The 16,110-nt window shown below is 45.4% G+C and overlaps 1 protein-coding gene across 2 annotated transcripts in view; it reads left to right on the top strand.

Annotated features, from left to right (window-relative positions):
- Window positions 1-398: 398 nt before the first annotated feature.
- The window catches only part of FLT3 (fms related tyrosine kinase 3), a 69,937-nt gene continuing 54,225 nt past the window's right edge, over window positions 399-16,110 (top strand). The window contains exon 1 of one of the 2 annotated variants that reach the window (XM_027557519.1): window positions 399-592. Coding sequence is in view for 1 of the 2 variants with exons in the window: in XM_027557518.1 (XP_027413319.1) it covers window positions 1,543-1,585 (43 nt within the window). In the remaining variant the exon portion in view is untranslated. Of the gene's footprint in view, window positions 593-1,413; window positions 1,586-16,110 lie in introns of those variants that run through there. The other variant, XM_027557518.1, reaches the window with a different exon arrangement.

The following is a 16,110-nucleotide window of genomic DNA, read 5'->3' on the forward strand; positions in this document are numbered from 1 at the left end:
CCATGGGACTTTCCAGGCAAGAATACTGGAGTGGGTTGCCATTTTCTTCTTCAGGGGAATCTTCCCAGACCAGGGATCAAACTCATGTCTCCTGCATTGGCAGGTGGATTCTTTGCCGCTGAGCCACCAGGGACGTCCCAATTGTATGTATATACCATTTTTATCCATTCACTGGATTTTGTTTATCCATTAATCTATGATGGACGTGTGGGTTGCTTTCATCTTTTGGGTTTTGTTAAAAATGTTCCTAGAATATGGTTGTACAGACCATCTTTTCATCACCCTGCTTTCCGTTCCTTTGGGTATACACCCAACATTGCAATTGCTGGATCATACGGTAATTCTATTTTTAATTTTTGGAGAAACTGTCACGCTGTTTTCCACAGTGGCTGCACCACATTTCAAGTTTCTGTCATGCTCTAGGAGAGAAAATTTTCCTACTCTAGGCTACAGCTGAGGAAAAGGACTGTCTGGCCAAGAATGCACGTCAATTATCACGCTAGATTACAGCAAGATTGAAATAATGAAAAGCATGGAATCGCTAGAACTTGGAGACATTATAAGCCGCGTGGTCCATTCCACTCCATTACTGGTGAGCAAGGGGTGGGCGGGGGGGGGGGGGGGGGGCGGGTAAGGGGGAACTCTCAGAGGATGGATGAGTGGCTTTGTGAAGGTCAAGGGCTGGTTAAGGGAAGACTCAGAGCCAACATCCTGGGCTTTCCAATCTTCAACTTATTGCAAAGGAAATAATTTCAAGTAGAAATATTATGCAATGAAGAACAAGAATTACGAGTGCAGAAATCAAAGCCCGAGATGACCTGTGTTTTGCTTTTGTTTCTATGGCTGATGTTAGCTTCCCTGATTGCCTTGGTTGACACTGAAACCGAGCCTGTTTTTCTTGCTGCCGCTGTGGACTGCATCCTGTGCATCCTAGGAGATGGAGCGGGGCGGGGGGGACAAAGAACGTGGGTCCGCAGTTAGGATCCACCCAGCGTGGACCGCGACCCTCGGCTTGCCCGCGCGCCAGCCTGGGGCGTCCGCGTGCCGCGCGGCTGTAGCGCTCACCCTGCGGCCTCAAAGCCTCTCGCGCGCGAGGTGGACGGTGGCTGGCTTCAGCTGTCCCCACGCTCATCGAGAGGGTTCCGGGACTCCCGGCGGGGCGGGGGGTGGAGGGAGCAGGCAGCTCTGGCCATGCCTCCTCCCCGGCCGGGGGCCGCCGAGCCCCTGCGACCTCCCCGGCGGAACCGCGCCCAGTCTCCCCCTCACAGTCGGGGAGCCCCGGGCGCGGCGGAGCGCGGGCTGCGGACCACGGCGGGCACGTGGGCTCGGCCGCAGCGCTGCGCCAGGCACCGGCGCCCCGGCACAGCCCCTGCGGGTGGGGAGAGGGATGCTCCCCCCCTTTCCACTTTGCACCAGTCCGAGGGAATTTGCGGTCGGTGACGCGCATCCTTAAGCGAGCCACCTGCAGCGCGGGGCGCGCCGCGAAGGGCGGCATCGCAGGGCTGGGCCGGTGAGGCCTGGGGACCCCGGGCTCCGGAGGCCATGCCGGCGTTGGCGCGCCTGGGCGGCCGGCTGCCGCTGCTCGGTAAGGCCCCGCTCGCCCGCTCGAGCCCCCGCGGCCCCCGGCCCCCACCCAGCGCCGGCACCGGGTGCGCGCCTCCTCCGTCCCCGCCGCCGCGCGCCTCCCCGCCCGGCTCCGTCTCTCGCTCCCGCGCCCCTCCCCTCTTCCGCGCCCTCCCGACTCGCCCTGAAGTCACCCGCGGCCCCGGCCGGGCCCACCCCGCGTTCTCCTCCCGCTGGTCTCGCGTCGCCGCTCGGGCTCGGGGCCGCGGTCCCCACCGGCCGCCCCGACCCCGCGGGCGGCCTCGCCGAATCGGTGCCTGCGGGGCCCGGGCCGCCCCGCCCGTCAGCCCGCCCGGCGCGCCCGGGTTCTGGGCCAGCCGCCCGAGTCTGCGGCCCCGAGCTGGGCGCCGGGGGACCCGGACCTTGCGTGCGCCGACCCCGGTACCGCAGACTCCTGGGTGGCGTCTCCAACTCTTCTTTTGAGGTTTTGATGTCGGGAGTGAACTCTGATGGGAAAAGGCGCCCGGGTTCTCCCCAAAGCGAGTCATCTCGGGTAACGACCACCCACCCCGCCGAATGTCGACTGGATCAATGAATAGATACTTTGGAAAATATTATGCAAACGGGATTTACATCTTAAAATACCCGCTGCCCCCTCCTCTTGTACTCGATTTTTATCCTGGCGTTAAACCCCAAGAGGCTTTTCAAGGACTCAGCTGACTGTTCCCAAATAATCTGGATAGCATAATTGTTACCGGGAAAAAAAAAATCCTCTTTAGATCCAGTTCATCTGTTTGGAAAGAGGAGAGGGTTGATTTGCGTTTAGGGTGAAGGAGGCAGAGTTTGGGGGGCCAGGAAGCCTCGGATCGTGTCCTAGTTCTGCAGCCTTGGGGGATAATCACTCACTGCCCCTGGCGGGCCTGTCCTGCTCTGTCCACGGAGGGAGTCTGGCTGTGTCTTCTCCAGCTCCCAGACCCTAGCAGTCTGTCTTGCATCTTCCGTGGTCCATGGAGAAAATACTTGCAGTATAGACGTGCAGGAATTATTTCCAGTAGCTTTTGTTTCAAATAATTCAGAATTATAGAGTTAAAACATAAGGGGGAAAAGAGTAGAAAAGCATCTTGCATTTCCTAAACATCTCTGTTAATTGGTAAATATGTACATTTTAAATGTACAGTACAATATGTTTTTCAGAGTCTATTACAAGAAGTTAGCTTTCTGTTAATGTATAACCTGAAGTGGTAAGTGGGTTTTTCAGTCACATACAAAGGCTTTGGGAAAGTATAAACATCAGTACATGCAAGTGTATATAAGCTGCATTGAATTCTTTTATATTTCAGGACAATCTCAGAAATTCCTACATCTCTCTCCAGATTTTTCTAAATGAGGCATAATTCACAGATAGAAAATATGCACACATCTTAATAGTACAACTCCATTAAGTTTTATATACACAGTGAGTGAAATGAAAGTCACTCAGTCGTGTCCGACTCTTTGCAACCCCATGGACTATACAGTCCATGGAATTCTCCAGGCCAGAATACTGGAGTGGGTAACCTTTCCTTTCTCCAAGGGATCTTCCCAGCCCAGGGATGGAACCCAGGTCTCCGGCATTGCAGGCAGATTCTTGACCAGCTGAACCACCAGGGAAGCCCTTTATATACACAGGTACCTGCCTAATCATTATTTCATGAAGATAAAGAGCAATTCGAACTCCACCCCCTCCCCCAAGGTAGCCACTATTCTGACTTTTTTTAGAGAGGAAAAAAAGTGGTTTGAATTTTATTAGAATCACACTGGTTTAGTCACATTTACTATTCTGACCTCTGATTCCATGGTTTTTCCTGTTTTTTTGAACTACATGTAAACCAAACCATTATTATGTTTCTTTTTTTAATGTCCAGTTTCTTTCACTCAGCATTGTGATTATGAGATTCAACTTTGTTCTTAATAACTGTGGTTTTTTTGTTTTTGTTTTTGTTTTCAATTGCTAGGTGCTATTTCCTTAGTATGACTAGACTATGCAATCTATCCATTCTATTGTTGAAGAACACTTTGTGTGTCTCCAATTTTGTGTAGTGAAGAGTATAAGACTGCTGTGAGTACTCTTTTACATGGTTGGGGACAGAAATACTCATTTCTCTTTGGATGATACCCTCAAATCAAATTCCTAGATTGTAGAGAAAGGCACATGTCAGTTTTGGTAGATATTGTCCAGCAGTTTTCTGAAGTGGTTGCACCAGTTTGCCTTCCCGCTAACAGCGTATGGAGCTCCTTGTCACATCTTTGCCAAGACTTGCCATTACAGACTTCCTTGAATGAAGCAACATAAAGTGAGAGGCTAAAAAACAAGGACTTTAAATGTTAAAAAAAAGCTCTAACTACATCGAATTATCAGATGCCATTCCCATTTCCCTTATACTGTAAGGTCTACCTTTCAAGAAGAATGATTAGGTTTTCTAAGTAGTGCTTAAAGAGTGGACACAGACTCTTCATGGCCCTAATTGCATTCTGTACTGATCATAGCTAGGAGCAAGATTTCAGGATCTCAGTAACTGTGATAACTGTTTCTCTCATTAGTGTCAGGAAATTCATATTCAGAGCTTTGACCTCCACATTTAGTTGACATCCTTTGATCTTGATGCTTATCTTACTTTGTTTGCTTGTGACCTGGTAGCCTAAGGGGAACCAACTCAGAAGGAGGTAGACGGAAGGGATGCCCAGTAAAGTTTGGATTGGATGGGGACACCAGACCTGGTGACCTGGTGTTAAGATACCCTTTCATCCTAAAAGCCTCATTCTAATCCATGCTATCCTTCAAGTTTAGACTGGCTGTTCATTTCTTCTTGGTTACTTCGAATGGATCTATAGTAAATTATCCTCTTAGGTTTCATTATTAACTACTTGGCTCCACTTTTTATAACTAAGAAGGCACTTTCATTAACCCTTTAGTTATCAGTAAAGATTTCGTTCTTGTTGAAGTTTCCTGTTGCTTAACTGAAGAACAGTTAGGTAATGAGATCTTAAGTATGGGAGAGGAAGACATTTATATTCCAGGGGGGTAAAAAGATGAAGAGGGAGCCTCCATGAAGAAGAAAAAGAAATTTATTTGACAAACTTTTATTGAACACCTATTTCAGTGCTAGGCACCATGAGGGTACAAAGATGAAAAAGATGGGGACGGGGGAACTTACATATAAATAGTTAATTCAATTCTATTTTAAAAATGCATGGTCATTGCCTTTCTCCAAGAAAACATTTCAGCACAAAGTTTGCTTTCAGTTGTTTAAACCTTCCAATACAGTTGTCATGATCCATAGATATCTGTAGGAGAAAAATAGCGTGAATCCCAAGATTTTCGTTGCCTGCTGCTGCTGCTGCTAAGTCACTTCAGTCGTGTCCGACTCTTTGTGACCCCACAGATGGCAGCCCACTAGGCTCCCGTCCCTGGGATTCTCCAGGCAAGAACACTGGAGTGGGTTGCCATCTCCTTCTCCAATGCATGAAAGTGAAAAGTGAAAGTGAAGTCGCTCAGTTGTGTCCGACTCTTAGCGACCCCATGGACTGCAGCCCACCAGGCTTCTCCGTCCATGGGATTTTCCTGGCAAGAGTACTGGAGTGGGGTGCCATCGGCTTCTCCATTTTGTAGCCTAAGACTACTTAAACATGGATATTACTGGATTTAATGGTTGTGAGGATGAAAAGACTCTTCCATTTGAAATTTTTAAAATGGACTGTTCCAGAATGAAATATGGCCATTTATTTTTTTAAGATTCTAGGAAGAAGCAATTTTCCAAATGGTTCTTTGAACAAATTTGTTGGCTGCATTTTCCTCCCCAGAGAGCATCCCTGCTCAATTGAGACGCCCACAGGATGGCTCAGCTTCATGACTTTCTCTGCAATTCCTTTTATTCCCCTCATCTTTTTCATCCTCTAATGAAACTCAGGAAGCGATGTGACCAGAGCCCTTGTCAGTGTTCAAGATTGTGATCTCTCTGAATCTTCAAATAGCCACCAGATATTGCCTTAATCTTTGGGTCAAGATTCTGATTTGGTTTAAAAATAATAATAATCTCAAAAGTATTGTATTTTATCATTGTTCTTGATTTTGAAAAGGACCTTGAAGAGGAGAGGAATAAGAACTTGGGGGAGGGAAATCGAGGGGCTGGAAACTAGCTTGGCCTCATTTTTAATTTGCTTAGCTTGTTCTTGCTACGATGCTGTACCCTTTGCTGTTCACTCCAAAATAGCAAAGTCTTGTGAATCTCACAAGACTGAATAAAGCTTTTGGTTTTCATCAAGATGATTTTGTGATCTTATTATTTTTCAAATATTGATTTCCAAAAATGTCTTAGCTTTATCTTAGGTGGCCATAGTTCTATGGCTGAGGGTTTTTCTGTTGTTTGGGGGTCTGTGAGATTTACGTATATGTGATTGAATTACCTCTATGGCTAGATCATCCTTAAGTCCTCAAGTGATAATAGCTTTTGTAGAACCCTCTGATGATCGTTAGTTGGAATCACGCAATTCTGTTCAATGGGTCCCATCACATGTAGAGGAAATTTAAAAATAATATAAAGTACACACACACTGTTCTTTTGTGGCTAGAGGAATTGCATAAGATCCAAAAGAGGAACTATTATTATTTTTTTAGGTTAAACAGTAAAAGTATTTTTTCACTGCTGTCATTGTAAGTCCATTGGTAGCCAAGAATCTGCCATAAAATTATTTGCAGCCTACTTTAAAACAGGATATTGTCATTATTTCTTTAAACCATTATGTTTTTTAAAACTTTGATTTATTTTTTTTGGCTGTGCTGGATCTTCCTTGCTGCTCGGGCTTTTTTTCTTGAGTTGCAGCTACGCTCTAGTTGTGGGTGCACGGGCTTCTCATCACCATGGCTTCTTTTGTTCTAAAGCTCGGACTCTAGGCGCTTGAGTTCAGTACTCGTGGCAGTGGGCTCAGTGGTTGTGGCTCCCGGGCTCTAGAATACTGACTCAGTAGTTGCAGAGCACGGTCTTAGCTGCTCCTCCACACGTGGGTCCTTCCCAGATTAAGGATTGAACCCGTGTCTCCTGCAGATTCTTGACCACCAAGTTACCAGAGAAGCCCGAAACCAGTGTGTTTTGATTGTTACATACCCATTGAATTCAGTCTTCCGCTGCTTTGCTATTTGAGTTACAATGTTCCTAATATTAGGGGTTCTGTTCTTGGAGATGATGCAGTTGAATGTGTTAGGGTGAGCAACACAGTCAGAAAACCTGAGTTCTTTATTCTGGCCAGAAATGTCTCTGCACTTAAGCTCCTCATTTGTGGAAGGGAGATAAGCAATATCTTACCGCTTCATCAGATAATACCTGTAGAGTGCAGCTTCATCCCCTGTCAGACAGGTGCTTTGCAGAAAGAGAGATGCCTCAAGTTGGAAGGAATCGTCAGGATTTAGTTACATGGTTTCTCTCCTTGCCTTCTTGGACCCTTGGGAGCACCATGTGGGCCAGCCAGGTGCCACATAGTTCAGATTCCTGCTCACAGTCTAATGTTGGGGGTGTTGGTGGCACAGGGTAAGCATGTAAAAGGAAAACTGCGGTGTAATTTTAGAAATAAGGACCGAGGTTGAGCCTCCAATACAGACTGAGAAAATCAGGCAAGGCTTCCCAGAAGAGGTGATGTCAAGTCTTGATTAGAAAGTTAAGACTTAGGTGCTTCCCTAGTGGTCCAGTGACTGAGATTTAGTGCTCCCAATGCAGAGGCCCCAGGTTTAATCCCGGGTCGGGGAACTAGATCCTACATGCCACGACCAACTGTTCACATGCCCCAACTAAGATCCAGCACAGCCAAGTAAATAAATAAAAGAAAGGTAAGGCTTGACAGGCGAAGGGGAGAATAAGGACTTTCCAGGCAAACAGGACAGTGAAGAGAACAGTAGAGAAGTCAGAATCACGGAGCAGACGGACTCCATAATTCCGTCCTGAGTTGCTGAGGCACAATGTAAAAGGCCCCCAGGATCAGGGAATTCTCATCTACGAAGGTGTCAACTCAGAAAATGAAGCCTGTTCAATGGGTAGCTTCCAGAGGCTCAGATGTGTGTGATGTGTAAGGAGTGTTTTAGTGGTGTGATAAAGGACCTGGATGTTCTCCTGTGGCCCAAGAGTCTCTGGAGGGAATTCAGGGGATCCATTGTGTTCTTTGGGGTGTGTGTGTATTGTGTGTATATGTGTGTGTATGTGTTTGTATATATTGTGTGTGTGTGTGTATGTCTCTGTGTGTATTGTGTGTATGTGTGTATATATTGTGTTTGTGTGTATATGTGTGTTTGTGTGTATGTGTATGTATTGTGTGTGTATTGTGTTCGTGTGTGTATTGGTGTGTTATGTGTATGAATGTATGTGTATATATTGTGTGTGTTTGTGTATGTGTGTGTATGTGTGTGTATATCGTGTGTGTGTATTGTATGTGTTTGTGTGTGTGTGTGTTGGTGTGTTATGTGTATGAATGTATGTGTATATTGTGTGTGTGTGTATAGTGTGTGTGTGTGTTTGTGTGTGTGTGAGGGTTAATTGCTTTCCTCAGATTTTTCAGTGTGGTCTGTGTCTCAAGAAGGGTAAGGACCAGTGCTGTAGGCTGTTTAGGGTTTGAAGGCAAGGAGTGACAGCATGTCGGAGCACTGACATGTACTCCAGAAGGACAGTTTTGGGGTCTGTGTCGAGGATGGATGTCAGGCAGACAAGACATGGCAGAGAGGACAGCGAGGAAGCAGTTGGCAGTCGGCCAGGCCAGACGCGACAAGGACTGGAGTTGGGGCAGTGGTGGAAGAGAGGCAGGGCCATGCAGAGATGTGGGGATTATCCGGAGGTCAAAATGTCATGGCTTGGCAGCTGCCTGGATGATGGGAAGTGGGGGAGAGGGAGGAGTTGAAAGTGACTTCTGGCTTTGGGGACAGTGGGTGTGCTGGCACTAACAGAGGAGGGGGTGGGGGGAGGAAGAAAGGGGGGAGTTCAGTCTGAGTGTAAGGTTCCTGGGGGCCACCCAGATATATAGCCGTACACATAGGAGGTATGGATTTGAAACTCCTGAGCAAATGGACTGTCGTTTATTAAAATCATGAGAAAGAGCAGAGACTGGCGAGACGACAGCGATGAGAGTGTCCCAGGTGCAAAGAAGAGCACACAAGTCTCCTTCCCTGGACTCACACTGACCACTCCTGGCTCCGCTGGCCTCCATGTATATGGGATGGGAGAGTTCCCCACACCAAGCAGTTCTTGGGAACCAATTGGATGTCCTACAGTTTAACTCAATTCTGACACTCTCTCCCCGGAGATAGCATCAGAGCCCACAGGTTAAGGGCTCAGAGCCCTCTTGACCCCCATCAGATGTCAGTGTCAAGTCCAGGTTGCCACCAGCACAGGCTGTAAGTCAGAGGTTCCCAGGACCCCCTCCTTGACTTTGATGACTTTGCTGGAACAGCTCACAGAATTCAGAAAAACAATTTGCTTGCTAGATTACCGTTTTATGATGAAAGGATATAACTCCAGGATAGCCAAGTGGAAGAGATACAGAGGGCAAGGCAAGCGGTGTGGGGAGGGCTCGGAATGTCATCCAGTTCACCAATCCGGAAGCTCACTGGATCTCTTAGTTCAAGAATTGTTACAGAGTTTAATTAGCACACTTCCCTCCCTGTTTGCCCACGGGTCAGCTTTCAGCCTCACCCCTCCAACCTCTGGATCTTTCTTGGGACAACCCCCCGGCTCCTGGGGCTGCAGAGGCACCCCGCCCTAAGTCACCTTGTTAGCATAAACTCTGGAGTGCCCAGAAGGGGCTCATTGTGAGTAACAACAGACACCCCTGTTGCTCAGGAAATTCTAAGGATTTTAGGAGCTTTGTGCCAGGAAAGAGTGCTTCCTAGGTGGTGCAGTGGTAAAGAACCCACCTGCCAACGCAGGTTCAATCCCTGGGTTGGGAAGATCCCCCAGAGGTGGAAATGGCAACTCACTCCAGTATTCTTGCCTGGAGAATCCTATGGACAGAGGATCCCCGGGGGCTACAGTCTATGGGGTAACAAAGAATCAGACACGACTGAGCATGCATGCATGGTCTGGGAAAGACCAAATACATTTTGATCTAAAGCCAAGTATATTTATTATACTACATGGGTCTACTGCCCTCTTTTACCAAATGAGAAAAGTGAGACCCAAAGAGGTCAAATGACTTGCTGAAGTTCGGGGTTATCACAGCAGGTAACTGACTCCTAAAACACCTGGCTCTGAAAGCCAATGGGACTTGTGTCCAAGAGACCCTAGCAAACAAAGAAACAGTTTGTAAAGGGTTTGCAAAGACTCCTTGTGACTATACCCGCAGGCTCAGTGCTGAGGCAACAGACAGAAACAGCCTTCTCCCAGTCTTTTCCTTAAACAGGCCTATTTAAAAACAAACAAAAAAAACTTTTATTGAAGTATAGTTGGTTTACAATGCTGTAGCAGTTTCTAGTGAACAGCAAAGCAATTCAGTTATACATACGTGTATATACATATTCTTTTTCAGATTTTTTCCACTATAGGTTATTATAAGACAATGAATATAGTTCCCTCTACTATACAATACAGCCTTGTTGTTTTTCTCCTTTATATATAGCAGTGTGTATCTGTTAATCCCAAGCTCCTAATTTATCCCTAGCCCAGCCTTCATCTTTGGTAACAATACTTTGTTTTCTGTGTCTGAGTCTGTTTGTTTTGTAAATGAGTTCATTTGTACCATTTTTTGGATTCCACATGTAAGTGATGCCATGTGATATTTGTCTCCCACCGTCTCATACTTCACTTAATATGATAATCACTGGGTCCATCCATGTTGCTGCAAATGGCATTACTTCATTCTTTTTTATGGCTAAGTAATGTTCCGTTGTATATGTATACCTCATCTTTATCTGTTTCTCTGTCGATGGGCATTTAGGTTGCTTATGTGTCTTGGCTATTGTAAATAGTGCTCCTATGAACATTAGGCTGAATGTATCTTTTTGAATGATCATTTTGTCCGGATATATGCCCAGGAGTAGGATTGCGGGATCATACGATCACTCTGGTTTTTGTTTTTGGCCATTCCATGCAGCTTGCAGAATCTCAGTCCTCTAACCAGGGATCAAACCCAGGCTCCTGACAGTGGAAGCATGGAGTCCTAACCCTGGACCACCGGAGCATTCCCTCTATTTTTATTTTTTTAACTAACCTCCATACTGTTCTCCATGGTGGCTGTACCAATTTATATTCCCACCAACAGTATAGAGGGGTCCCCTTTTCTCCATACCCGCTCCAGCATTTATTATTTGTAGACTTTTTGATGATGGCCATTCTGATGGGTGTGAGATGATACTTCAGTGAAGTTTTGATTCACATTTCTCTAATAATTAGCGATGTTGAGCATCTTTTCATGTGCCTATTGACCATCTCTATGTTCTCTTTGAACAAATGCCTATTTAGGTCTTCTGCCCATTTTTGATGCTTTTTCAAGAGGTCCATTTTCAACCTAATTTAACATACATCTAGGGACTGACTGCAATTCTGCCTGAGCCTGAGGAGGGTGGATGCACCATTTACACATTTGCCCTCTGGTATCTCTCTGAAAGGAGCTTATACATGTGTCTAAAACCATGGCCTTTGTGACTGCCACCTAGAGGACACATTCCTTGATCTGGTGGCCAGCAGGACTTGCATTTGTGGGTCCCACTGGTCTGTAGTGAACAAAGAAACAGTTATTAACTGACTATCCTTTAGAGCTCAGTGCAGAGAAAGCAGACAAACACTAGCTCCCATTCTTTCCCTGAAAGAGGTCTGCTTGTGTATTTTACAAGCCACTGCCTGAGAGTTCAGCTTCACTGTGCATCTAGGTACTAACTGAAATCTTCCCTTTGTTGTTGTTGTTTTTCGGTCGCTAAGTTGTGTCTGACTCTGAGACCCCTTGGGCTATAGCACACCAGGCTTTCCTGTCCTTCACTATTTCCAGAGTTTACTCACACTCATGTCCATTGACGCAGTGATGCCATCCAACCATCTCGTCCTGTCAGCCCCTTCTCCTCCTGCCCTCAGTCTTTCCCAGCATCAGGGTCTTTTCCAGTGAGTTCTTCTCATCAGGTGGCCAAAGTACTGGATCTTCAGCTTCAGCATCCGTCCTTCCAATGAATAGTCAGGGTTGATTTCCTTTAGGATGGACTGGTTTGATCTCCCTGTGGTCCAAGGGACTCTCAAGAGTCTTTGCCAGCACCACAATTCAAAAACATCAGTTCTTCAGCACTCAGCCTTTTTTATGCTCCAGCTTTCGCATCCATACATGACTACTGGAAAAACCATGGCTTTGACTATATGGACCTCTGTCAGCAAAATGATGTCTCTGCTTTTTAATATGCTGTCTAGATTTGTCATAGCATCCAAGGAGCTATCGCCTTTTAATTTTGTAGCTGCAGTCACTGTTCCCAGTGATTTTGGAGCCCAAGAAAATAAAGTCTCCTCCCCTTCAGGACACGGGCAAATCATGACACATCCTTACTACTGGGAGCCAATAAGCACAAAAAAGGTAATTTAAGAAACTACCAAGAACTCCTTATTGCCAAATTCAGCCTGAAATTGAAGAAAGTAGGGATAACCACTAGACCATTCAGATATGACCTAAATCAAATCCCTTATACAGTGGAAGTGAGAAATAGATTTAAGGGACTAGATCTGATAGATAGAGTGCCTGATGAACTATGGACTGAGGTTTGTGACATTGTACAGGAGACAGGGATCAAGACCATTCCCATGGAAAAGAAATGCAAAAAAGCAAAATGGCTGTCTGAGGAGGCCTTACAAATAGCTGTGAAAAGAAGAGAAGTGAAAAGCAAAGGAGAAAAGGAAAGATGTAAGCATCTGAATGCAGAGTTCCAAAGAATAGCAAGGAGAGATAAGAAAGCCTTCCTCAGCAATCAATGCAAAGAAATAGAGGAAAACAACAGAATGGGAAAGACTAGAAATCTCTTCAAGAAAATTAGAGATCCCAAGGGAACATTTCATGCAAAGATGGGTTCGATAAAGGACATAAATGGTATGACCTAACAGAAGCAGAAGATATTAAGAAGAGGTGTCAAGAATACACAGAAGAACTGTACAAAAAAGATCTTCACCACCCAGATAATCACGATGGTGTGATCACTCACCTAGAGCCAGACATCCTCCAGTGTGAAGTCAAGTGGGCCTTAGAAAGCATCATTATGAACAAAGCTAGTGGAGGTGATGGAATTCCAGTTGAGCTATTTCAAATCCTGAAAGATGATGCTGTGAAAGTGCTGCACTCAATATGCCAGCAAATTTGGAAAACTCAGCAGTGGCCACAGGACTGGAAAAGGTCAGTTTTCATTCCAATCCCAAAGAAAGGCAATGCCAAAGAATGCTCAAACTACTGCACAATTGCACTCATCTCACATGCTAGTAAAGTATTGCTCAAAATTCTCCAAGCCAGACTTCAGCAGTACATGAAACATGAACTTCCAGATGTTCAAGATGGTTTTAGAAAAGGCAGAGGAACCAGAGATCAAATTGCCAACATCCACTGGATCATCAAAAAAGCAAGAGAGTTCCAGAAAAACATCTATTTCTGCTTTATTGACTATGCCAAAGCCTTTGACTGTGTGGATCACAATAAACTGTGGAAAATTCTGAAAGAGATGGGAATACCAGACCACCTGACCTGCCTTTTGAGAAACCCATATACAGGTCAGGAAGCAACAGTTAGAACTGGACATGGAACAACAGACTGGTTCCAAATAGGAAAAGGAGTACATCAAGGCTGTATATTGTCACCCTGCTTATTTAACTTCTATGCAGAGTACATCATGAGAAACACTGGGCTGGAAGAAGCACAAGCTGGAATCAAGATTGCCGGGAGAAATATCAGGAACCTCAGATATGCAGATGACACCACCCTTATGGCAGAAAGTGAAGAGGAAGTAAAATACCTCTTGATGAAAGTGAAAGAGGAGAGGGAAAAAGTTGGCTTAAAGCTCAACATTCAGAAAACAAAGATCATGGCATCCGGTCCCATCACTTCATGGGAAATAGATGCAGAAACAGTGGAAACAGTGTCAGACTATTTTTCTGGGCTCCAAAATCACTGCAGATGGTGATTGCAACCATGGAATTAAAAGACGCTTACTCCTTGAAAGGAAAGTTATGACCAACCTAGATAGCATATTCAAAAGCAGAGACATTACTTTGCCAACAAAGGTCTGTCTAGTCAAGGCTATGGTTTTTCCAGTGGTCATGTGAGAGTTGGACTGTGAAGAAGGCTGAGTGCCGAAGAATTGATGCTTTTGAACTGTGGTGTTGGAGGAGACTCTTGAGAGTCCCTTGGACTGCAAGGAGATCCAACCAGTCCATTCTAAAGGAGATCAGTCCTGGGTGTTCTTTAGAAGGACTGATGCTGAAGCTGAAACTCCAGTACTTTGGCCACCTCATGTGAAGAGTTGACTCATTGGAAAAGACCCTGATGCTGGGAGGGATTGGGGGCAGGAGGAGAAGGGGATGACAAAGGATGAGATAGCTGGATGGCATCACAGACTCGATGGACATGAGTTTGGGTGAACTCCGGGAGTTAGTGATGGACAGGGAGGCCTGGCATGCTGCAGTTCATGGGGTTGCAAAGAGTCGGACATGACTGAACGACTGAACTGAACTGAACTGAACCAAGAACTAAGCCTGGGTGGACGGATAAGATTTCTTCTACAAGAGGCTATTCTGTGAAGACTGGGATAATATGGCTTTTTATCTAATCCACAGAAACCAACATAGATAATCAAAGATGATGAAGAAAGAAAGGAGCGTGTTTCAAACAAAAGAATAAGATAAAACTCCAGAAACAAACCTTAGTGAAATGGAGATAAGTGATTTACCTGTAAAAAGTTCAAAATAGGACTTCCCTGGTGGTCCACTGGTTATGAATCCCCTTGCCAAAGCAGAAGGTGTGGGTTCCATTCCTGGTTCGGGAAGATTCCACGTGCTGTAAGGCAACTGAGCCCATGTGTCACAACTACTACTGAGCCCGCACTCTAGAGCCTGCATGATCCAACAAGAGAAGCCACTGCAATGAGAAGTTTGATAACCATGACTGGAGAGTAGCCTCCACTCTCTGCAACAAGACAAAGCCCACAGGCAGCGAAGAAGACCCAGCGCAGCCAAAAATAAATAAATAAATAGTTGTTTTTTAAAAAAGAGTTCAAACTAACAGTCATAAAGATGTTCACTGATGCTCCCTGAGAACAATACATGAATAAAGTGAGAATTTCCACAGAGAGAGAAAGCTTAAGAAGAATGCTGCTGCTACTGCTGCTAAGTCACTTCAGTCATGTCCGACTCTGTGTGACCCCATAGACAGCAGCCCACCAGGCTCCCCGTCCCTGGGATTCTCCAGGCAAGAACACTGGAGTGGGTTGCCATTTCCTTCTCCAATGCATGATAGTGAAAAGTCAAGTGAAGTCGCTCAGTCGTGTCCGCCTCTTAGCGACCCCACAGACTGCAGCCTACCAGGCTCCTCCGTCCATGGGATTTTCGAGGCAAGATTACTGGAGTGGGGTGCCATTGCCTTCTCCGTAAGAAGAATACAATAACTGAAAAATTCAGAAAAGGAGTTCACCAACCAACTGTGTGGTGGAAGAATTACTGAGATCAAAGACAGAGCAGTGGAATTGATCCAATCAGAGGAGCAATAAGGGAAAAAAGAAAAGAGTGAAGACAGTTTAAGGAACTTAAGAGATACCATCACACTAAACTAATAGTCATTATAGGGGTCCCAAAAGATGAAGAGAAAGAGAAAGAACACAATAATTATTCAAAGAGATAATGGCTGAAAAATCCCCTCATCTGGGCATAAGCAACAGACATCCAGGTCCAAGAAGTCCAGAGACTTCCAGATAAGATGAATGTGAAGAGACCTACTGAGACACGTTATAGATACACTGTCAGAAACTAAAGACAAGAAGAAGATCTTAAAGGCAGCAAGAAGGAAAACAGCAGAGCCTCTGTAGTACTATCAGCAGATTTTTCAGCAGAGACTTTGTAGGCTAGAAAGGAATGGCATTACATATTTGAAATGCTAAAAGAAAAAAAACAGCTACCAAGAATACCTGGGAGGAGGGTTCAGGATGGGGAACACAGGTATACCTGTGGCGGATTCATTTTGATATTTGGCAAAACTAATACAATATTGTAAAGTTTAAAAATAAAATAAAATTTAAAAAATAAATAAATAAAATAAAGAAGTAAAAGCTCAAAAAAATAAATAAAAATAAAAATACTTATTGATTTTATTTATTTGGCTGTGTTGGGTCTTAGTTGCAGCATGCAGGATCTTTTCCATTGCAGTGCATGGATTCTCTGATTGTAGTGCGTGGGCTCAGTAGTTGCGGTACGTGGACTCCAGAGTGCACTGGCTTCAGTGGAGGGGCTAGCAGGCTTAGCTGCTCCAAGGCACGTGGGATCTGCCCAAACCAGAGATCAAACCTGTGTCCCCTGTATTGGCTGGCGGATTCTT

The sequence above is a fragment of the Bos indicus x Bos taurus genome, chromosome 12, assembly GCF_003369695.1.
Source record: "Bos indicus x Bos taurus breed Angus x Brahman F1 hybrid chromosome 12, Bos_hybrid_MaternalHap_v2.0, whole genome shotgun sequence".
Taxonomy (NCBI): domain Eukaryota; kingdom Metazoa; phylum Chordata; class Mammalia; order Artiodactyla; family Bovidae; genus Bos; species Bos indicus x Bos taurus.